The 24,195-nt window shown below is 42.3% G+C and overlaps 2 protein-coding genes across 2 annotated transcripts in view; one reads left to right on the top strand and one right to left on the bottom strand.

Annotated features, from left to right (window-relative positions):
- Nucleotides 1-24,195, top strand: part of RTF1 (RTF1 homolog, Paf1/RNA polymerase II complex component) — a 51,067-nt gene that overhangs the window by 9,019 nt on the left and 17,853 nt on the right. Inside the window, exons 2-5 of the mRNA XM_027775817.1 lie at nucleotides 7,956-8,103; nucleotides 10,559-10,763; nucleotides 17,704-17,818; nucleotides 20,486-20,597. Of these exons, the coding sequence (XP_027631618.1) occupies nucleotides 8,022-8,103; nucleotides 10,559-10,763; nucleotides 17,704-17,818; nucleotides 20,486-20,597 (514 nt within the window). The 5' untranslated portion in view covers nucleotides 7,956-8,021. The remainder of the gene's footprint in view (nucleotides 1-7,955; nucleotides 8,104-10,558; nucleotides 10,764-17,703; nucleotides 17,819-20,485; nucleotides 20,598-24,195) is intronic.
- LOC114009700 (40S ribosomal protein S27-like) lies at nucleotides 6,560-6,811 on the bottom strand. The gene has a single exon (XM_027775818.1). It carries the CDS (start codon nucleotides 6,809-6,811, stop codon nucleotides 6,563-6,565), a length of 249 nt encoding a protein of 82 aa, XP_027631619.1. The 3' UTR covers nucleotides 6,560-6,562.

Raw genomic sequence — 24,195 nt, 5'->3', positions numbered from 1 at the left:
CCTGCGGTCGAGTACGGGGGGGTCCAGCGACATAGCCATTACACTAACTGCTGGTTCCCTTTATTTCCTTTTTAAAAAAAGAATTATTTTATTTAACTTTCTTCATTTGTTTATTTTAATTTGACCAGAGAGGGACAGAATGAGAGAGAGAGAGAGAAAGAAAGTGAGAAAGCAAGCCACCAGGTTTGGGATTCAAACTGTGGTTGGCCATGTTGGAATTCAGCGCCTTTAACCACCACACCACCTGCAGGCCCTTTATTCTTTAGTCTCCATTTACTACCTACTTTAGCAAATGAAAGAATTCATTTTCCTTTTTCTCAGAGTCAGGAGAGTAAGGTTTTTTCAGGGGTAGATGAATAATCTCTGGGCTAATGGCTGGATTAAGATATTTCTATATCAGTTCTGTCTGCCATGGGTCTTGACTGTGTCCTTATGGTTTATTACACACTGTCTACTTGGGAGAAGAGGTGCTGGTCAAATATTTAAATACATGCTTAAACCAGGAAAGCATTAAGGAATCTCTGGCTTAAAGGTGTAAAAGTAAAATGTTACAAATGTGATCTATTCTTCAGGAAAATATCTTTGGGAGTTTGTTAGTTTCCATTCAGTTTTCTTTCTCTGAGAATAATAAATAAGAATAACAAAGAGGGACCAGCAGATGGCATAATGGTTGCATCGCTGGACTCCCATGTAGTTGACTGCTGAGTCGCGGACCCAACAGCTTAAAAACCAGGCCGGGCACGTGCCTGGGCCAAAATCCTGAGAAGAGAATGGTAGAAAAGGGATTACTGCCTGACCATCCCCTCAGGTGGTTATTTCTTGTTTTCTGTCTCTTTAGCTCTCTGTGTCTCTGGCAAGTGCACACACCCTATAGCGAAAACCTTTTAAAGAAAAGGAAAAAGGGGACCAGCAGTCGGCGTAATGGCTATGTCACTGTACTCCCATGTAGTTTACTGCGGTTTGAGTCCCAGACCCAGTGGCTTAAACTAACGCCACGCGCGTGTGCGTGCGTGCCCAAGATCCCGAGAGGAGAATGGAGAAGAAGGGATTGCAGCGTGGACATCCCCCATGGGGGGTGACTTCTTGCTTTTTGTCTCTGTCTCTCTGGCAAGTACACATGCCCTATAGCAAAAACCTCTAAAAAAAAGAAAAAGAATAACAAAGAGCCTGGCCCCCAAATTTTAAGTGATTCTTTATTTTTTAGTGGTAGAAGTACAGGTGATCTCTTTTATTATTTTTTAAAATTACCTATTTATTTTTTTTGGAGAGGTTTTTGCTATAGGGCTCGTGAACTCGCCAGACAGACAGCTCTGAAAGCAAGAAATCACCCCCTGGGGGGATGGCCACGCTGCAATCCCTTCTCCGTTCTCCTCCCGGGATCTTGGGTGTGCACGCACACGCGCCCGGCATGAGTTTAAGCCACCAGGTCCGGGACGCGAACCGTGGTCGACTACATGGGAGTCCAGCGACGTAGCCATTACACTAACTGCTAGTCCCTCTACTTATTTCTTTAAAGGAATTATTTAATTTTAGTTATTATTATTATCATTTGTTTTTACAATTTATTATTGGGCATATGCGCTGAATAGGGAGAGACAGAATGATATAGAGGGAAAGTGAGAAAGCAGGATGCCAGGTCTGGGACTCAAACTGTGGTCAGCAATGTGGAAATCCTGTGTCTTAACCACCATGCCACTTGCTGGCCCCAATCTTTTTTATTACTTAAAAAATACTTTTTTAGGACCAGTTAGGTGGTATGGTGATTAAAATAGCTGGATCCTTCATGGCTGACTCCATGGTTTTAGTCCAAGACCCAGTAACTAGAAAAACATGCTGGCTTGTGTGTGTGCATACCCCAGATCCTCAGAGGAGAATGGAGAAGAGATTGCAGCATGGCCATTCCCCCTAGGGAGTGATTTTTCGCTATCTTCTCTCTCTCTCTGATTCTCTGGCAAGTGCATGCACATTATAACAACAGCAGCAACAAAATATATATGTGTGTGTTTGTGTGTATATATACATGCACTTCTGTATTTTCAGTTTCATACATTGAACATATGTTATTTTCAGAATTAATTTTTTTTTTTTTATAAATTTTGCGGGAGGGTACAGTTTTGCTGTAGCTTACGAGAGAGACATACAGTATACACACCCTCTGACAGATTAAAAAGAAAAGTAGAGGAATCAGCAGATGGTGTAATGGTTACATTGCTAGACTCCCACATAGTTGACTGTGGTTCGAGTCTGGGACCTGGTGGCTTAAAACTCATGCCAGGGCCAGCAGGTGGCATGGTGGTTAAGGTGCTGGAATTCCCACATGGCTGGCCATGGTTTGAGTCCTGGACCTGGCAGCTTGCTTTCTCACTCTCCCTCTGTCTCTATCTTTCTCTGGCAAAACTCATGTGGAAAATAATATTAACAATAATAATAATAAATAATTCTTCAAAACAAAACAAAACAAAAACTCATGCCAGGCATGTGTGTATGCATGCCTAAGATCCCAAGAGGATAATGGAGGAGAAAGGATTGCAGTGTGGCGTCCCCCCGGGGAGTGATTTCTCACTTTCTGTCTGTCTGTCTCTGTCTCTCTGGCAAGTGCACGTGCCCAGTAGCAACAGTCTCTCTCTTAAAAAAAAGAAAAATAGAGAAGTTTTAGATGAGTGCCAGCCCATTTCCTGATAGTTAAAGCATTCAGATTCCCACATAGACAACTGTGTGGTTTTAGTCCATGACCTGGTGGCTTAAGAAATATGCCCTGCATGTGCACACACACACGTGTGTGCCCAAAAATCCCAAAAGGAGAAATAGAGAAGAAAGAATTGTGGCATGACCATTCCCCACAGAGGGTGCTTTCTTACCCATTGTGCCTTACCCCCTACTCAGTCTGTCTCCAGCAAGTACATATGCCCTGTGGCAAATTTTTTAAAAAAGAGAGAGAGAAAGGCAGACCATTGTTTGATTAAAACAACAACACAATGCTCCCTTTCTACATTTCAAGTTAGCAAAGAAAGCCCCTTTAAATTAAAGCATTTCTTTTCATCTATTTATACCCTTCTCTTCTCTCTCCTTGACAAGGGATAAACATCTTAGACCACAAAGGAGTGACAGTTGCTAAACTCAGGTTGTGCAGATAGAAGCAAGTAGAAGGTGGAAGGGTAAGAAAGCCAGATAGCTTCCTAGGACCTCCTGCATTGGATTCATGAGCTTTTTTTCCCCTCTAGGGAGGCCAGAGTTTGGCTCTGCTACACATGAGAAACCCAAATCTGTATGCAAAAATAGACCTAGCCACTCTGACATACAGGTGACCCTGATAGATCAACCTTATACTCCTAACTTCGTCATATTCCCATTGGGTAGAAGCGCAGAGGGCCAAGACACTGTTGGGTCATGCCCGTTTTCATAACCTACAAATAAATATCGAGTATCTATTATCTATGGAGTTGTGCTATTTATTGTAACAAGAGCCAGTACAAAAGATGCTTTATATATCACTGACTTTTGTAATAATATCTGTATTGTTACCAAAGTAGTTGATATGTTTTGGGGTCAGCAAGTGGCATGGTGATTATGGATGCTGAACTCCCACATGGCTGACTGCGGTTCGAGTCCTAGACCTGGCAGCCTGCTTTCTCACATTCCTTCACTGGACCTGGCAGCCTGCTTTCTCACTTTCCCTCACTTGCTCTCCCTCTCTCTCTCTCTGTCCCTCTCTGGCCAAGTTAAAAAAATAAATAATAAATAAAGTTAAAATAATCCTTTTAAAAAAAAGTTGATATGTTTCACTAAGTTAACTAAGAAATTAAATACTTTGGCCACTTTGGAATTCTTTCAAACTGGCCTTAAAAATTACTTTCCTTGAATAATTAAGATCTGAGATGATTAGAAGCTCAGTTTTAAGGAGAAGGATTAGGATTCCTTTCTAGGTAATAATCTAGGTGCTGAAATGTTACAGATGGAAAAGTAAATTAACTTCATTTACTTAATAATTTTTAAAGAGATTTTTGCACTTTGGCCACTTTGGAATTCTTTCAAACTGGCCTTAAAAATTACTTTCCTTGAATAATTAAGATCTGAGATGATTAGAAGCTCAGTTTTAAGGAGAAGGATTAGGATTCCTTTCTAGGTAATAATCTAGGTGCTGAAATGTTACAGATGGAAAAGTAAATTAACTTCATTTACTTAATAATTTTTAAAGAGATTTTTGCAATAAGGTGCATATACTTGCTGGAGAGACAGAGAGAGACAGAAAGTGAGAAATCACCGCCCAGGAGGATGGCACGCCACAGTCCCTTCTCTTCCATTCTCCTCTTGGAATTTTGGGCATGCATGCACATGTGCCCAGCGTGAGTTTAAGCCAGTGGACCAGGGACTCAGACTACAATCAGCTATGTGGGAGTCCAGCATCGTAACCATTACACCATCTGCTGGTCCCACTTAATGTTATTTCTAGAACATGTGGTTGTTATATTTTCATTTGTCTCTTCCACCTAGCTGTTGAGGGGTAAAACAGTGAAGTGGCAGTCAAAATAACTAATAGTAAATTAAAATTAAAATCAGAAGATTAAAATAGTATCCTTTCACATTATTTTATCAAGGTAAATGAGCAGACTGTGGTTCTTTTTCTTTTTAGAGAAATTTTTGCTATAGGGTACATGCATTTGCCAGAGAGAGAAAAACAAAGTGAGAAATCACCACCTGGGGAGAATGGCCACTCCACAAACCCTTCCCCTCCATTTTCCTCTTGGGATTTTGGGCACACATGCAGATGCACCCAACATGAGTTTTAAGCTGCAGGGTCTGGCCCCCAGACTGTTGTTCTTAAGAGTAGCTCAAATGAGGGACCAGCAGATGGTGTAATGGTTACATCACTGTATTCCCACGTAGTCGACCACAGACCTGGAAGCTTAAACCTCATGCCAGGTGCGTGTATGTGGCCCAAAACCCTGAGAAAGTAATAGAGGAGAAGGGATTATGGCATGTCCATCCCACTTCGATTTCTCGTGTTCTGTCTCTCTGTCTCCCTGCCAAGCACACATGCACTACAGCAAAAACCTCTCCCCCAAGAAAGAATAGCTCAAATGGGAAATTTCTGAGATGAAAACTTCTTCAGAACTATCCCTCCACCACCATTCCCCCAAGAAAAGACAAAAAACAAATTTATTTTTAATCTTAGCCATTGTGAAATAGGTTAATTTATCATTCTACCAGAGAAGAAGTAAAGACTTTGTCTTTCATTTAAATATTAGATGTAGAAATTTTGTGTTAATACATTTTATTGCAGTCTATAATGATAGAAAGATGAAGTTTATTCTTTATAGTACATAGAATAAATTACCTCATTAACTTATTTTTCACCTAAGATTATTCTAAATTGATAAATTATGAAAGGAGAGGGGCCCGCAAGTGGTGTGTGATTAAGGCGCTGGACTCCTATATGACTAACTGTGGTTCAAGCCGCGCACCCAACAAGTTGAAAATCATACCAGGCATGTGTGAATGCTTGCCCAAAATCCTGAAAGAATGAAAGCAAAGGGATTACAAAGTGGCCATTTGTCACTTTGCCTCTCTCTCTTTCTCTCTCCCCCTAGTAAGCTCACATGCCCTGTGGCAAAAACCTAAAAAGAAAATAATCAAATGGGATACAGTTTGGGGCCAGCAGGTGGCATGGTGATTAAGGACCTAGACTCCCACGTGACAGTCCCAGACCTGGTGGCTTGCTTTCTCACTTTCCCTCCCCCCTCTGTCTCTGTCTCTGTCTCTCTCTCTGATAAGTTCATGTGCCATATAGCAAATTAGATAATAAAAATAAATAAAATTAAGTCTTTTTTTAAATATACATTTTATATAGTAACTAAATAGTCTTTCTGAATTTATTTAATTTTTTAGAGAGATTTTTGCTATTGGGTGTGTGCACTTGTATACGGCATGTGCACTTGCTGAAGAGACAGAGAGAAAAAGTGAGAAATCACCCTCAAAGGGGGATGGCCATACCACAATCCCTTCTCCTTCATTGTCGCCTTGGGATTTTAGGCATGCACACACACAGGCCTGCCATGAGTTTTAAGACTCCAGGTTCAGGACTTGAACTGCAGTCAGCCATGTGGGAGTCCAGGGCCCCAACCAGCATGCCACCTGCTGGCCCCATCTTTATGAATTCTAAAAACGATTGTATGGTCCTTCAGCTTTATAGTTAAACTCCGGATGAACATGATTTCTTTCTTTTTTTTTTTTTAATCCAAAATTTGTTTATTGAGATGGTTTCTCACTCACCTTGAGTCAGGATGCTTTTGGTGTTGTTTTTTTTTTTTGGGGAGGTTTTTCCTATGGGGCAGACAGACAGACAGAGACATAGAGACAGAAAGCGAGAAATCACCCCCCAGGGGGGATGGTCACGCCACAATCCCTTCTCCTCCATTCTCTTCTTGGGATCTTGGGCACACACACACATGTGCCTGGCGTGAGTTTTAAGCCACCGGGTCTGGGACACCTAACCACGGTCGACTACGTGGGAGTCCAGTGACATAACCATTACGCTAACTGCTGGTCCTGAGTCAGGATGCTTTTAGTGCTGCTTCCTCCTGAAGGAACATCCTTCTGTAAGCCTCGCTTTTCCTCCTGTAGGCTGGCAGAGGACAGTAGAGCAGCCAACGCACAAAACTACCGTTTGTGCCTGGCGAGAGACGGTGGTGATTTTATAGCATGCTGGGCACTTCACGTCCATGAAGTAGGAATTTGAGCTCTGCACCAGGCACTTCTTGTGTTTCCTCTTCTCTTCTGGAGAGGGATGAAGGAGGTCCTTTGTGAGAGACATTCTCGTGGGGAGGTCGTCACTGCCAGAAAACGAGGATGATTTCTTTTAGCCTTGCCATGGTTAACTGTGTTTGCCTGCCTGATACTTTGCTGGGGAAAATGATAGGTTCCCTACGCGTAGACATCTAGGAACTCCTGCTCATGATCCAGTGTAAACGTTATGTTACAGTGTAATTATGCAGAGCTTTTTTAGGATAGACAAGCACATTTCACAATCCGCTTTACTTTCTGCCTCCTTAGTATTGGTGCCAGTGCTGCCATCCATCCAAAGAGTGCCCCTGTCCCCTCTCCCAGTGCTTTTTGCAGTTTTGTTTTGGTCACAGGTTCATTCCCTGCCTTCCTGAGACCCACCCCAAAACCAAATCCTCTTCTGTGTACTGAAACCCAGACCTTCCACCCCTTAGCAGTCTTTGCTATCTCTGTCTGCCACAGAAGATATCTTAGAACTTTAGTTAATAACTCTGTTGTAAAGTTGATACCCTTTTTTCTTTTTCTTTTTTTTTTTGGGAGAGATTTTTGCTACAGTGTGTGTGTTTGCCGAAGAAACAGAGAGACAGAAAGTGAGAAATCATCTCCCAGGGAGGATGGCCATGCCACAGTCCTTTCTTCTCTAGTCTCCTCACTTTTTCTAAGAAATTCCAAATTGAAAAAAAAAGAAAGAAAGAAAGAAAGAAATTCCAAATTGAAGTATTGGGTTTTTTTTTTTTTTTTTTTTTGAGAGGTTTTTGCTATAGGGCGTGTGCACTCGCCAGACAGACAGAAAGCAAGAAATCACCCCCCAGGGGGGCTGGCCACGCCACAGTCCCTTCTCCTCCATACTCCTCTCGGGATCTTGGGCACACACGCACACGCGCCCGGCCTGAGTTTTAAGCCACCAGATCCGGGATGTGAACCGCAGTCGACTATGTGGGAGTCCAACAACATAGCCATTACGCTAACTGCTGGTCCCCAAATTGAAGTTTTAACCAAGGTTTCAAAAATCATTATCTTCCTCATATGAAATGTATTTGGGTTCAAAGCAGTAGACTCCTGTTTCTATTCTGATGACTGTCAGCAACTCTTAACTCTTGAATCTGCCAGCTTTTCTGAGTTAAGTTCTATTCCTATTTCAGTTTTTTGGTTTTTTTTTTTTTCCCTTCTTGTAGTGGACATTTGGGAACAATAAAAATAAGAAGAAAGGAAAAACCAGAAAAATAGAGAAGAAAGGAACCATGAAGAAACAAGCCAACAAAACCGCCTCCTCAGGCAGTTCAGACAAAGACAGTTCAGCTGAGAGCTCGGCCCCTGAGGAAGGTAAGCAGAGCAGCCCAGACCTGGGGGTGAATCTCACTCATGGTTGAAGATACTGCGGAAGAGGTGGGGAAGAGAGGTCCCAGCCATGCAGCATGACTGCCTTTAGAGCAGTGGCCCTCAACATTTCCAGTGCTCAGGGAGCCCCTGAGAATCTGAGTGACGTAAGGAAAATGCATGCAGTTCTGAAGATCAGTGAGAGCCCTGAAATCTACTCTCGGGACCTGTAAGGAGTTCCTGCCTTAGTCTGGACTGACTGCTCTGAGTGCCTTCTCCCTTTTTCTTGGTTATGCGTGGTATGACTGAGGAGGGACATCTTTGAACCAGATACAAACCTCCGTAGAGGGCCAACATGTGGCCCTGGATCCCACATGGCCGACTTTGTAGTTTGAGTCCCAGACCCTGCAGACTGAGAGACACTGGATCCAAAATCCCAAGAGAATGGAGAAGTGACTGCATTGTGGCCTTACCCCTGGGAGGTGTTGTCTCGCTTCCTCCCCTCTTGCCTTCTCTCTGTTTCTCTGCAACAAGCACATGCATCTTAAAGCAGTTTTTTTTTTTAAGTAGAGATTTTTGCTGGAGGATGTTTGCACTCACTGGAAAGACAGAGAGTGCGAAATACCATGACACAGTCTCTTCTCTAGTCTCCTCTTGGAATTGTGGCCACGCGTGCACATACACCCGGTGTGGGTTTGAAACTTCCAGATCCAGAACTCAAACCGTGGCCAGCCATGTAGGAGTCCAGCAATGTAACCACTATGCTGTCTGCTCGTCCCTCCTATAGCAGTTTTTATTTCTAATTGTTTTTTAAAGAATGTTTTTATTTTAAATTTATTTATTTATTTCACTTCATTTTAAATTTGACCAGAGAGGGACAGTGAGTGTGAGAGAGAGAGAGAAAGTAAGTCGCCAGATCCAGGACTTGAACCATGGTCAGCCATGTGGGACTAGAACTGGGGTCAGCCATGTGGAAGTCCAGCCCCCTTAACCACCACACCCCCTGCCAGCCCCCCTATAGCAAATTTTAAAATATATTTTTTTTCAGGGGGCAGCAGGTTTTATGGTCATTTAGGTGCTGGGCTCCCGCTTGGCCAACCACAATTCAAGTCCCAAACCTGGTGGCCTGAAAATCACACTGGGTATGTGTGCAGGCATGCCCAAAATTCTGAAGGAAGAATGAAGGATTATGGCATGGTCATCCTCCCTGGGATGATTTCTACTTTCCCTTTCTCTGTCTCTCTTAGGCAAATGCGCACACCTTAAATTTTTTTTTTTTCTTTTTCTTTCTTTTTTTTTTCTTTTTTTTTTTGAGAGGTGTTTGCTATAGGGCATGTATGCTCGCCAGAAAGGCAGAGAGAGACAGAAAGCAAGAAATCACCCTCTGGGGTTCTCCGCTTGGGGTCTTGGGCACGCACACACATGTGCCTGGTGTGTAGTTTAAGCTAGCAGGTCCAGGACTCGAATTGCAGTTGACTACATAGGAGTCCAGCAACATAGCCATTACACCAACTGCTGGTCCCGACTTTTTCTTAATGTGCACATTATATGTATAGTGTAGACAGAACAAAATTAAATTGGTGATGTTAGCAATGGGATAATCTAAGTAAAAGATTTTCCATAGGGCACATGGGCTTGTGAGAGAGAGAGAATGAGAAGGAAAGTGAGAAGTCACTCCCTGGGGGCATGGCATAGTACAGTTCCTTCTCCTCCATTCTCCTCTCAGGATTTTGTACATGCACACACACATGTACCTGGTGAGATTTTCAAGCCTCCAGGTCCAGGGCTTGAGCAATGGTTAGCTGTGTGGGAGTCCAGCAGCTTAACCACCATGCCAACGCTGGCCCCACTTACAACTTTTTCTGTAGGTCTGCAATTTTCTTTAAAATAAAGGAGTTAAAGGGCCAGCAGGTGACATGGTAGTTAAGGCACTGGAGTCCCACATGACCAACTGTGGTTCGAGTCTTGGACCTGGTGGCTTGCTTTCTTGGGTTACCTTCTTCTCCCCCCCCCGCCCCCCGTCTTTGGTCAGATTTTTTAAATAATAAAAATAGGGGCCGACAGGTGGCATGGTCGTTAAAGGCACTGGTCTCCCACATGGCCAACTGCAGTTCAAGTTCTAGACCTGGTGGCTTGTGTCCTCACTTTCCCTCTCTCTCTCTGTCTGATCAAATTGGAAAATAATAATAATAAATAAAGTTAAATAAAATAATAATAATAATAAATACAATAAAATATTTTTTTAAACAAAATAAAGAAGTTGAATTTAAAAGAAAAGCTGTTTCGTTAAACCACCTTAAGTTTTCCTGACCTGTGTTTGCACATACCAGAGGCAGACTGAGCACAGGTCTATGTGTTACTTTTCCTGGGGGAGCCAAGGGTATTGACTGTCAACACTGGGGATCACCTGTGGTCTGTCTTTGTAGCAGAGTGTAATGTTGTGTTTGGATGTTCGTTGCAGGTGAGGTGTCTGATTCTGATAGCAACAGCTCCTCTTCCAGTTCAGATTCAGACTCTTCTTCAGAAGATGAAGAGTTTCATGATGGCTATGGGGAGGACCTCATGGGAGATGAAGAAGACAGGGCCCGTCTAGAACAGATGACAGAAAAAGAGAGAGAGCAAGAGCTGTTTAACCGCATAGAGAAGAGAGAAGTGTTGAAAAGAAGGTAAGGTTGTGCCTCCCCACCTCTTCAGTTTATGTCTTGTTCCTTGTACTTCCCCTCTTCTTCATATCTGATCTGACTATGGAACTTGATGTTTGGAAATGTGATTGTTAACATAACGAGAAGCAGGGTTTTGATTGGTGGTGCAGTGGTAAAATGTGACACTCTGCGAGGTTGACCCACGTGGGAAGGTTCCTTCTGGGTTTGTGCTGAGACCTCCCTGAGTTCACTAGGCATCGTGGGCTGGCTGAATCTAGGGCCAGATCTTGGCATCAGTGCCCTGTTGGGGATGCTGTCTCCCAGTATCTGTCTGTCTCAGTCATGGAAGAGATACGTAAATAAAAGTTGAGAAGCAAACCATATGTTTCCATTTAAGACTCCATGTGTTTACTCACTGCCATTGGTTTTACTAATGAGGATTATTGATAAAAGGTAGATACTTAGGCCTATCAACATGAGGAAACCTAAGAGTAAACCTCATGAGGGCAAAGACTTTGTCTTGTTTACTGCTCTGCTAACACAGTGGGTAACACACGGATATGCACTCAATATGCGTGGAATGAATGATGAAGGAACTGGCCCAAAGTTTACCAATCTAGTAAGTGAATTTCAGGCCAGCAGCTGGCATGGAGGTTAAGGTACTGGATCCCGCATGGCCAACTGCATGGTTCAAATCCTGGACTCCATGGCTTAAAAATCGTGACCAGGCCAGCAGGTGGTGTGCTGGTTAAAACTCTGGAATTCCCACATGGCCAGCCATGGTTTGAATCCTGGACCTGGCAGCTTGCTCCCTCACCTTCTCTCTCTCTCTTTCTCTCTGCCTGTCTTTCTTTGGCAAAAACTCATGTGACATAATAATAATGATAAATAAAATAAATAATTCTTTTTAAAAAGTCATGCCAGGCCATTTGATAGAAAGTGGTTGAATATGGAAGATTTTTTGCTGAATGAAGCAAACCTGGCTATGAAAGAGAGACTTAATAGGTACTGATTGTCCGCACTCTATAAGAGATTGAAAAATTGAAGGATGTGAAAATAGTTATGGACACTGGAGACAATGTGGAAGGAGAATGGGGAAGGGGAAGAGTATGGGGTAGGAATTCAGGGAGAAAAAATAGAGATGTAGGACATTTGTGGGACACAGAAGTGCTTTAATTACCTGTCGATGATAACATGTCTAGTATTCTCAACTGGACTGGTCTGAGGTGTATTCATGTTGGGTAAATTCTCTTTACAAGCCAAATGATGTATAGCGATTTGAATGTTTAAAAATAATAATAAATACTAAAAAATTTTTTAAAATACCATGCAAGGCACATGCGTGTGTGTGCCCCAAATCCTGAGTGGAAAAGGGATTGTGGCATGACTTCCGTCCTATAGGGTGACTTCTCACTTCTCACTTTCTTCCTCTGTTTTTCTCTGGCGAGTGTATGCACCCTATAGCAAACTTAAAAAACAAAAACAAAACAAAGCTAGTAAGTGTATTTCAAACTACATTTCAAATGTGAGACCATCTGACTCCATGAAATACATAGGGCAACATCTTTCCTGCCTCACATTTCCTATTATTTATGCAATTTTGTAATTCAGACACTATAAGCAGTACCTTAAAGAGAATTAGAGATTGTTTCTGTCTTGATAAAGGTAAGTGCATAACCTGACTTTTACTGAGAAATGAGATTGCCTTGATTTTAGAGTGCAAATCCAGTAATTATTCAAAGTAAAATGGAGGGGCCATCTCTGTTGGCTCGTGGTTAAAGGAGTGGGATCCCACGTTGCTGACAAAAACATTGTGGCACGTATGTGTGCATACCCCCCAAATCCTGACAGGATGGAGAAATGGACAATGGCATGAGCATACCCTCCTAGGAGTGCTTTTTTCCTCTTCTCTCTTTTCTTTTTTCTTTAAGAATTCTTTTATGTCCATCCAGAGATGGACAGAGCGAAAGCAAGAAAGAGAGAAAGTGAGAAAGCAAGCGGCCAGGTCAGGGATTCGAACCGCGTTCGGCCACGTGGGAAGTCTAACGCCCTTAACCATCATCCCACCTGCTACCTACCCCCTTTTATCCATCTCTCTGGCACACACAGCCTTTGGCAATTAAAAAGAAAGGAAGTAAAATGGGAGTATATCAAATGATATGTAAAAATTAAATTACGAAATAGTGTTCGTTAGCTTTTATGTTTTACATATTGACTAAATTGTTCAAACTCTCAAGTGAAAATAACTCTTCAAAATTTATATTTAGAGCTCTGTCTCCATAGGATTTAAGACTTGGAATCTCTCCTCGTTATATACAAGTTAGGTATTTGACTGTCTTTCTAATATGGTTCTTGTATTTCTTTTATTTTTAATTGCCAGAGTGTGTCTACACTTGCTAAAGAGGCAGAGAGACAGAGAGAGAGGGAGGGAAGGAGAAAGCACCTCTGGTGGGGTGCGGTCACACTGCAGTCCCTTCTCTTCCATTCTTCAATTCTATCTGGATTTGGGATACACACACAGATACATCCAGTGTGTTCTCCAAGTCTCTCAGACTGGGATTTCAACTCTAGGCAGCTGTCTGAGATCCAGCTACTTTAACAAGTACGCTACAGAGCCAGCTCCAGTTTATTGATATATATATATATATCAATATGTGTGTGTGTGTGTATGTGCATGTATATATACGTTATATGTATGTACCTGGTGCCTAACACAGTGATTGGCACTTAGATATACTCAGTATCCATATCCATATATATATAGGTATATATGTGTATATGTGTGATGTGTATATGTACTACACATGTGTACACATACATAACTATATATGTGTGTTTATATGTATATATATGCACATGTACATACATATACATACACACTCACTTGTCAGAAAAAGGCAGAGGGAGAAGAGAGAGGTAGGAGCAAGAAAGCACCCCTCACAGGAGATGATCATGCCATAATTTCCTTTCCATTCCTCCCTCTTTTTCAGATTTTGGGCACACATGGACACATCTGCTGTGTTTTTCAAGCCACTGGGTCTGGGGCTCAAACCACGCTATGGGCCATATGGGATCCAGCTGCCTTAACCATGATGTCAGTGGCTAGCCCAGTTTTTGTATTTTTTTAAAACTCAAATTGCTTTTTATATTCAGAACCTGTTTCAGTTTTCTGAACTTATGCCATATTTTAAATGGCAAAAATTCTTCCTTATCTCCTAACAGAATTTCAAGATAAAAATAAACTTGGCTTTTGTCTGGGGAAATAAAAGTCCTCAACTAGAATCCTTCCCTACCTACCAAACATGAAAGGAAAATGGAAGCATTTTCTTTGGCAGCAGTTAGCTCCATTTCATCTGGGAGCCTGTTTGTCCTCCTGGAGACCATATTAAGTGTGGTGAGTTATCCTAGACAAGAATGTTTGGCTTTCTGTCAACAGCAAGCAATAGACACTTGTTTTGGATATGAATGCTTCCAAGGTTACCTGTATTGGAACAAACAGGACTTCCACAGTGCTGGGGCTGCCAGCTGGTTAGGGGTGACTTCTAAAACTTCTGTTTCTGACCCACGCAGAGGAAGAAGTCATCACATAAGGCCAGTGGGACCCTATGATAAAATTCCAAAACAGCTCAAGAGCGACAAGGGGCTCATCTCAAACTTAGTGCGTGTACACACACACACACACACACACACACACACACACACGTATATATTTGCCATAAGGCATGTGCACTTGCTGGAGATGGGGGGGTAGGGGAGTTGGGGGAAGGTTGTGTGAGAAAGCACTTCCCGGGGGAAGGCCATGTCACAGTCCCTTCTCCATTCTCTTCTCAGAATTTTGGGCATGTGCACATATGTATCCAGCGTGTTTTTTGGCCACTGGAACTGTGACTCGATCCTTGCAATCAGCCACATGAGATCCAGCTGCCTTAACGACCACACTAGCGTGGCATTTATATTTTTTTACCTTATATGAATGAACCAAGTTGACTGATAGTGTGACTTTTTTTTTTAGTGACTAGGAGATGTTTAGGGAGATGATAGTTAAGACAGGTTCAGATCTATACACAAAAACTGATTTTTTATAGCTCACTTTGTAACTTAGGGCAGTACAATGTAATATCTCAGAAATTTCCTCCATCTTTTTCACTTCGTAAAGTCTTTATGTGGATCCCATTTAATCTTCGTAACAGTCTTATTAAGTATACGCACACGAGCATCCCCTTCTACAGCCAGCAGCACCAGTAGTGAGATGACATTTTCAGTGGTAAGATTCTCGCGTGGGGTCAGAGAGCATGAAGAGCAGCCTGGTTGTGGAAAGAGCACTGATATTTTCAGTCCGGAGGTCTAGGTTCACAGCGTACTCACTGCCAGGTAGTCTGAATTAAACCACTTGCCCTCTTCCTGCCTCAGCCTCCTCCTTGTAAGCCTTGAGTGAAATAACACGTAAGAACATTTCTGTAAGAACATACTATGTCAGCATAAGCTAGTATTAACTTTTAAAAATAATTTTATTTAAAATAACCCACTTAAAGTGTATAAGATTCAGTGGTTTTTTATAGTCACAGAGCTATACCATCATCACCGCAATTTTGGCACATTTTCGTCACCCCAGAAAGAAAGTCAGCTCTCGTTGGCAGTTGTTGTTTCCCCTCAATCCACTCAACTTTAGGCAGCTACAAATCTACTTTATACAGATTTTCCTGTCCTTGCTGTTTTATATAAATGGAATAATATAGCAAATCATCTTTCATTCTTTTACTCAGCATGTTTTTGAAGTTCATCCATGTAATGTATTGGTACTTCACTCCTTCCTTTTTCTTTTTCTTTTAAGATAGGGTCATTCTATGTCACAATCCTTTTGCCCAAACCTCCTTAGGAGCTGGGACCACAGGCACATACCACCAACTTCGGCTTTTTAGGACAGGCAGGAAATTGAACTCAGGCCTCTCATGTGGCCTCAGCCCATGGAGCAGCTGTGTCAGCCAGCGAGCACCCCTGCAGCTGGCCATTCACTCCTTTTCATGGTTGAATATCCCATTGTGTGCACATGCGTGTGTGTCTGTCACGTTTTGTTTGTCCACTCTTGTGTTCATTGATATTTGGGTTATTTCTACCTTTTTATTTGAATGCCCATTTTCAGTTCTTTGGGATACACACCTGTGAGGGGACCACTGTGGGTCGTATGGTAACTCTATGTTTAGCTTTTAGAGAAACTACAAAACCGTTTTCCATAGCCGCCACATCATTGTACCTTCCCGGCAATAATGATAAGAATTCCAGTATCTCCATAGCCTTGCTAACACTTGTCATTTTTTTTTTTCTAATTTATAATACTCATCCTGGTGAGTATGAAGTTTCACTGTGATTTTATCTTCTATTTTTCTCATTACTGATGATTTTGAGCATCTTTTTATATGCCTTATTAGCCATTTATATGAAGTACTTCAAATAATTCATGAAAAAGTGGAAGTGGAGTATGAGTTTATTTTGGTACAAAATATAACTTGAAATCCATGTATAGTATTTTCATAATATGTGTTTTCCATGATCTTGTTTTTTAAGTTTATTTCATTCATGACTGAGAGACAGAGCGTGTGCGTGCATAAAACCAGCACCCTCAACAGGTCTCACACCACGATCTGCCCCCTTCTTGCCCCTCTCTCCTTCCCAGCCAGCCAGGATTGTGGGCACGCATGCCCAGCAAGTACACGCTGACTGAGGAGCCTAATCTGCGATCTTCCATATGGATCCAGCATCACTTGAGTAGCATGTTACTGCTGCACCACCAAGCCAGGCCTCCATGAACTTTTTGAAAACCTCTTGTATGTTTTTAGAAAAATATCTGTTCAAACCTTATTTTTAAGAATTATTTTATTTAATTTTATTCATTGTCATTATTTTATTTATTTATTTATTTATTTATTTATTTATTAAAGTTGACCAGAGAGATATAGAGGGAGAGGTAAAGTGAGAAAGCAAGCTGCCAGGTCCAGGACTCAAACTATGGTCAGTCATGTGGGAGTCCAGCTGCCTTAACCACCACGCCACCTGCTGGCCCCTGTTCAAACCCTTTGCTCATTATTTAGTAGTTAGTTTGTTTGCTATAGTGCAAGTGCACTCACAGGGTTTGCGAGGGGTGTGGGGGTGGTTAGTGGGGGACAGACAGACAGTGATACATCATCACCCCTCAGGGTGAGTGGTCACCCTGTAACCCCTTCTCCCCCATTCTCCTCTTGGAATTTTGAGCATGTATGCACACATACCTGGCATGACTTTCAGCCTGCCAGGTCTAGGATTCTGAACCACACAGTGGCCATCTAAGATCCATCCCCTTAACCACTATGCCAATAGCTGACTCCCTTTGCTATTTTTTTTTCTTTTTTTTTTTTTTATGAGAAATTTTTGCTGTAGGGCACGTACGCTTGCCAGAGAGACAGAAAGCAAGAAATCACCCCCAGAGGGGATGGCCACACTTCAACCCCTTCTTCATTCTCCTCTTGGGATTTTGGACATGCATACACATGTACCTAGCATGAGTTTCAAGCCACTGGGTCTAGGACTCAAACTGTGGTTTAGCCATGTGGCAGTCCAGCACCTCAACCACAATTCTACTTACTGGCCTCCCCACTTTGCTCATTTTTAAACTAGGTTATTTGTCTTTTTGATGTTTAAGATCTTTAGTGTATTTTAGTTATTGATCCTTGTCAGATATATGATTTGTAGATAACATCTACCTCAGATGTTATCTTGTTACTTTCTTGGTTATATTAATTTAATGCAATTTTTAAAAAGTTTATTTCTTCCATGAGAACGTAGGTGTAAGGTACATTGAAATTTCTTTCAGGAAGCCAAAATGTTGATTAACTCTTTTCCTGTACTTATTTCCTTTTTCCTATCTATTAGAAATCAGTCTTTACATATATTTCATTGCTACTTAAAAGCCAAACAAATATCTTTTAACCAGATTTGAAATCAAGAAAAAACTAAAAACAGCCAAAAAGAAAGAAAAGAAAGAAAAAAAGAAAAAGCAAGAAGAGGAGCAGGAAAAGAAAAAGCTGACACAGATTCAAGAATCTCAGGTAGGAGATTCACTTGACCACTGAATAAACCTCTGTTTTGAGCATGCCGTGTGTGTGTGTGTGTGTGTGTGTGTGTGTGTGTGTGTGTGTGTGTTTATATAAAAGATGGGTTTATGTAATCAGCCTATGTCAGTGTAAGACTGTTCCATGCAGGACCGGCAGATGGCGTGGTGGTTAAGGGCACTGGACTCCCACACAGCCGACTGTGGTTTGAGTCATGGACCTGGTAGCTTACTTTCTCACTTTCTCTCTCTCTCTCTCCCTCTCTCACTTTCTCACTCTCTCACTCTGTCTCTCTCTGGTGAAATGAAAAGGAATAAATAAATAAAAACAGTTAAATAATTTTTTTTTGGAGAGGTTTTTGCTATAGGGTGCGTGCGCTCACCAGACAGAGAGAGACAGAGAGACAGAAAGCAAGAAATCACCCCCCAGAGGGGATGGCCACGCCGCCATCCCTTCTCCTCCATTCTCCTCTTGGGAATTTGGGTGTGCACACACACGCGCCCGGTGTGAGTTTTAAGCCACCAGGTCTGGGATGCGAACCGCGGTCGACTACATGGGAGTCCAGTTAGCCATTACGCTAACTGCTGGTCCCAATAAAATATTTTTTTAAAAAATGAAGAAAAAAAAAACTATTCCATGCTATCTGGACCCTGGAGGTTTCATTGATCTCAACACTGCTTCGCCATTAGCTAAACAGTTTAACTCCTTCAGACTTCTTCAAGCCTACATTTAAAAAGAGGCCCGATATAGGCCAGCCAGTGGAGTGGTGGGTAAGGGGACTGAATCCTATATGCCTGACTGTATGGTTTGAGTACCAGTCTCAGCAGCCTGAAAAGCACACTGGGCACGTACATATGTGTCCCAAAATCCCAGGAGAAGAATAGAGAAGGGATTGTGGTGTGGCCATCCCTCCTGGGGGGTGTTTTCTCACTTTCCCTCTCTTCCTGTGTATCTCTATGTAGCACATACACCCTGTGGCAATTTTTTTAAAATGTGTTTAAACAAAAAACCCACTAGCGTGTAAGCATCCCTTATGGGGTAGTTGATCGACAGCCTGTTCCAGGTGCCAGATTTGTTAGGATGTTTATTCAGGTGTATGTCATCTTAGACTTGGTGTAAATACAGGGGTACTTCAGAAAATTTGTGAAAAAATGGTATTATAATACGGGTTTAATTTGATCCAAAATTCTTTTGACATCTATGCAGTTTTTCATGATACACATATTCCATGGACTTGTGTGTGTGTGTGTGTGTGTGTGTGTGTGTTTGTGTGTGAGACTAGAGGGCATTTGAGCTTACCTGAGAGAGAGAAGAGGAGAAAGCCCCCACCCCACCCCATGGGGAAAGGTCATGCCCTTCTCCTTGGTCTATCTCTCTTTTTGGAATTTTGGGAATAAATGCACATACACACGTGTGTGCCAGCACACACACACCCCTACACTCAGCTGGCGTGTTTCTTGAACCTCTGAGTCTGGGACTCAAATCGTACTATTGGCCAGATGGGACCCGGCTGCCTTAACTATCCTGCCAGGAAGCAGGTCCCTACCACAGAATTGTGTTTGGTTAAGAAAACTAATCTAGTCATCTCTGCATCATGCAAAGTATTGGTTTTTTTAGAGGTTTTTGCCACAGGGCACATGCACTCGCCAGACAGACAGACAGAGACAGAGAGACAGAAAGCGAGAAATCACCCCCCAGAGGGGATGGTCACGCCGCAATCCCTTCTCCTCCATTCTCCTCTCGAGATCTTGGGCACACATGCACACGCACCCGGCATGAGTTTTAAGCCACCGGGTCCAGGACACAAACCATGGTCAACTATGTGGGAGTCCAGCGACATAGCCATTACGCTAACTGTTGGTCCCAGCAAAGTTTTGTAGATAATATTGGCAAATGTTAACTATGATTTAGGTGTTCTTTCCAGAGTTTATTAGGGAAATTCGTTTTTTGTTTTTTGGGGGTTCTTTTTTGCTATAGGGCGCATATGCTCACTGGAGAGATACAGAAAGCAAGAAATCATCCCCCGTGGGGGATGGCCATGCCACAATCCTTTCTCCTCTTGCGAAACATGCACACATACACTCCTAGAGTGAGTTTTAAGCTACCAGGTTCGGGACGTGAACTGCAGTCGACTATGTGGGAGTCCAGCGACATAAAATTATGCTATCTGCTGGTCCCATATTCTTTTTTTTTTTTTTTTGAGAGGTTTTTGCTACAGGGCGCATTTGCTCACCAGAAAGACAGAGAGAGACAGAGAGACACCAAGCGAGAAATCATCCCCTGGGGAGATTGCCACACTACAATCCCTTCTCCTCTTGGGATCTTGGGCACGCACACACAGCACCCGGCATGAGTTTAAGCCACTGGGTCTGGTACTCGAACCACGGTCGACTACATGGGAGTTCAGCAATATAGCCATTACGCTAACTGCTGGTCCCCCCATATTAATTCTTAAGTTTGCTGTTTAATTAGGCAGATAAGACGGGCTAACTTTACTGGTCTATCCTTGTTGTCCACAAGAGGATGCTCTCTCCCCTTTAACAGGTTCTAAGTTTCAATAGCCAATGTAGGTTAGTATTGGAGGATTGAATGTATTCCGGTTGGGTACAGAAAAATCTTAATCATCAGTTTTTAGTGAAAGGGGCCGTATTTTTCCCTTTACAGGTAACATCCCACAACAAGGAACGGCGTTCCAAACGGGATGAAAAACTAGATAAAAAATCTCAAGCCATGGAGGAGCTGAAAGCAGAGAGAGAAAAACGGAAGAACAGAACAGGCAAGTGGGGAAAATATAATGACTCTTTTGTGTAACTTGCCCGCCTGGTGTGTAATTTAACCCCTTCTCCCCCTTTTGATACCATAGGATATGTATGTTTAAAAGAGAGATTAGAGAGAAAGCATCCCCAGTGGGGCTTGATCACAGCAAAGTCCTTTTTGCTCCATTTTGCCGTCCTGTTAGTATTCTGGGCACATAAAAGTACCCAATGAGTTTTTCAAAATGCTAGGACCAGGACTTGAACCTTGGTTGGCCATGGGGATCCAACTTCCTCTGTGCAGTGCTTAACTGCTGTGCTATGGGGCTAGACCCTTTTCTTCTTTTTAAGCCCTTTATTATGGAAACTTCCAAATATGTACCAAGACTAGCGTAGTGACCTTTCATGAACTCTCATTCAACCTTGACAATCAGCTCATGCCAGTCTTGTCAGATAGTACTTTTCTCTTCCATCCCATTAGGAAGTAAATTCCGGCACCATTATACTGCAACTGTAATGATTTCACTATCTCTCTCTAAAAGATAAGGACTGTTCTTTTAAACCTAACTACAATATCATTTCACATCTGAAAATATAGTAATAGTGAGGGCCAGCAGGTGATATGGTAGGTAAGGTGCTAGAGTCCCACGTGGCTGACCACAGTTCAAGTTTTGGACCTAGTGACTTGAAAATCATGCTGGGTGGGGCAGGCAGGTGGTGTGATGGTTAAGGGTGCTGGACTCCCACATGACCGACTGTGGTTCGAGTCCCAGACCGGCAACTGCTTTCTCACTTTCCCTCCCTCTTTCTCTGTCTCACTCTGCCCATCTCTGATCAAATTTAAAACAAACAAACAAACAAACAAACAAAAACAACTACATAAAGTTAAGTCTTTTTTTTTTGAGAGAGAGAGGTTTTTGCTATAGGGCACATGTGCTCACCAGAAAGACAGAGAGACAGAAAGCAAGAAATCACTCCTCAGGGGGGATGGCCATGCTGCAATCCCTTCTCCTCCATTCTCCTCTCGGGATCTTGGGCACGCACGCACACACGCCCGGCGTGAGTTTAAGCCACTGGGTCTGGGGCTCAAGCCTCGGTCGACTACATGAAAGTCCAGTGACATAGCCATTACGTCAACTGCTGGTCCCAATAAAATAATTCTTAAAAAAATAAAACATAATACAATCACACTGGGTGTGTGTGCATGAATGCCCAAATTCTTGAGAAGAGAATGGAGGAGAAGAGACTGTGTAATGGCCATCCCCCTGGGGAGTGATTTCTCACTTGACTTCTCTCTGTTTCTCTCCAGTAGGTTCATGCATCCTGGGGATAAAAATAGGAATTGGGAATCCCTTAACATTGTCAAGTAGCCAATGTTCAAAATTCCTCTATTTGTTTTACAGTTTTTAAAAATATAGTAATTTGGTCATTTGAATCATGACATTGAGTAGGGTCAGCATGTTGTGCTTCATTAGTACATCCTGTATGTCACTTAATCTGTAGTTTTTCTTCTTACCTCTTCCCAGCCCAACCTTCTACACCTTATTTGCTTAAGAAACTGGGTTAATTGTCTTACAGTTTCTCAGAGAAGCTGACTGTACCCCATTGGTGGTATTGAATGTGCCCCTCTAGTCCCTTAAATTTTCTGTAAATTGGTGGTTAGAGAATTGGTCAAATGTGGGCTTATTCTGTTTGTTTATTTGTTGGAGAAGGCTAATTGTTCAGAGTGGTACAGATTTCCATCAACAGACAGGTATTATGTCTTACTTTGTGATGATTAATGATGCTAAGCATTTTCCCATGTGTTTATTGTCCATTTCTTTGTTTTCTTTTTAATATTTATTTATTTATTATTTATTCATTCATTTATTTTAATTTTACCAGAGAGAAACACACACACACACACACACACACACACACACACACACAGAGAAAGAGAGAGAAAGCAAGCCACCAGGTCCAGGACTCAAACCGTGGTCAGCCATGTGGGAATATCCAGCACCTTAACCACCATGCCACCTGCCAGTTCTCCATTTCTGCATTTTCTTTAGGGAATTGTTTATTCAAGTCCTTTGCCCTTTTTTTTAGGCAAGTTGCGCATGTGCTCACCAGAAAGACAGAGAGAGACAGAGAGACAGAAAGCAAGGAATCATCCCCCCAAGGGGATGGCCACACCACAGTCCCTTCTCCTCCATCCTCCTCTCAGTTTTGGGCATGCACACACATGCGCCCGGCCTGAGTTTAAGCCACTTGAACCATGGTCAACTACGTGGGAGTCCAGCAACATAGCCGTTATGCCAACTGCTGGTCCCATGCTTAGTGTGCTTTTCAAACCCCAGGATCTAGGAATCAAACTGTGCAGTTGGAGTTGGCCATGTGGGACCCACCCGCTTTACCCACCATGCCAGCTGGCTGGCTCTTGGGTTGCCTTTTTATTCTGTTGATGTGTCCGTTGATACACAAAAGTTTTTTAATTTTGAGAGAGTATATTTAAATTTTGTAACCTATACTTTTGGTATCATATCCAAAACATCATTACCAAATCTAATGAAGCTTTTCTGCTTTATTTCTAACTCAAGTTTGTTTGTTTTTTTTACTTTTTAAGAATTATTTTATTTAACTTTATTTTTAAAAGAATTATTTTGTTTTTTATTTATTCATTCATTTATTTCATTTTTTTATTTTGACCAGAGAGGGACAGAGCAAGAGAGAAGGAGAGAGTGGGAAGTGAGAGAGCAAACCTTCAGGTCTAGGACTTGAACCATGGTCAGCCATGTGGGAGTCCAGCATCCCTAACCACCACGCCACCTGTCCCCCTCCCTCCCCCCATTTCCTCTTACAGGCAAAACTAAGAAGGAGTTGGCGGGGGGGGGAGTGAGAAAGAAAGCCGCCAAGTCTGGGACTCAAACCGCAGTCAGCCATGTCAGTCTAGCCACCCTTAAACACCACACCACCTGCCAGCCCCTTGAACAGTTATTTCATTTGGGACCAACAGTTGCTGGACGTAACCATGTAGTCAACTGCGGTTCGAATCCCAGACCTGGTGACTTAAAATTCATGCTGGGCATGTGTATGCATGCCCAAGATCCTGACAAGAGAATGGATTGCAGCATGGCTATACCCCCAGGGGTTGGTTTCTCTCTGTCTGTCTGTCTCTGTCTCTCCAGCAAACACATACTCCCTATAGCAAAAATCTCTCTAAAAAAAAAAATTCTTTTATTTTATTCATCATCATTATTATTTTTTAAATTTGACCAGAGAGAGGGAAAGTGAGAAAGCACGCTGCCCTTTCCAGGACTAGAACTGGCAGTCAGCCATGTGGGAGTCCAGTAATATCCCAACCAACTGCTTACCCCTACCCCTACCATCTGCCAGCTCTTTTAACTAGAGTTTTATAATTTTGTTCTTACATATAATTTTCGTTTCATTTTGAATTAAGCTTTGAATTAAGCTTTTTTTTTTTTTTTTTTTGCATATGGATAACCAGTTTTCCCAGCATCATTTGTTGAAGACTGTTATTTGCCATTGAATGGTATTAGCACCCTTGTCAAAAAATAATTTAACCATGGGGACCAGCAGGTGGCATGGTGGTTAAAGCACTGGACACTCCCCAATTGCTGA

Source organism: Tupaia chinensis, unplaced genomic scaffold, assembly GCF_000334495.1.
Source record: "Tupaia chinensis unplaced genomic scaffold, TupChi_1.0 Scaffold000605_1, whole genome shotgun sequence".
In the NCBI taxonomy this organism is placed as follows: domain Eukaryota; kingdom Metazoa; phylum Chordata; class Mammalia; order Scandentia; family Tupaiidae; genus Tupaia; species Tupaia belangeri.
The sequence above is the reverse complement of the archived record's forward strand: the minus strand, read 5'-3'. Positions and strand labels throughout refer to the sequence as shown.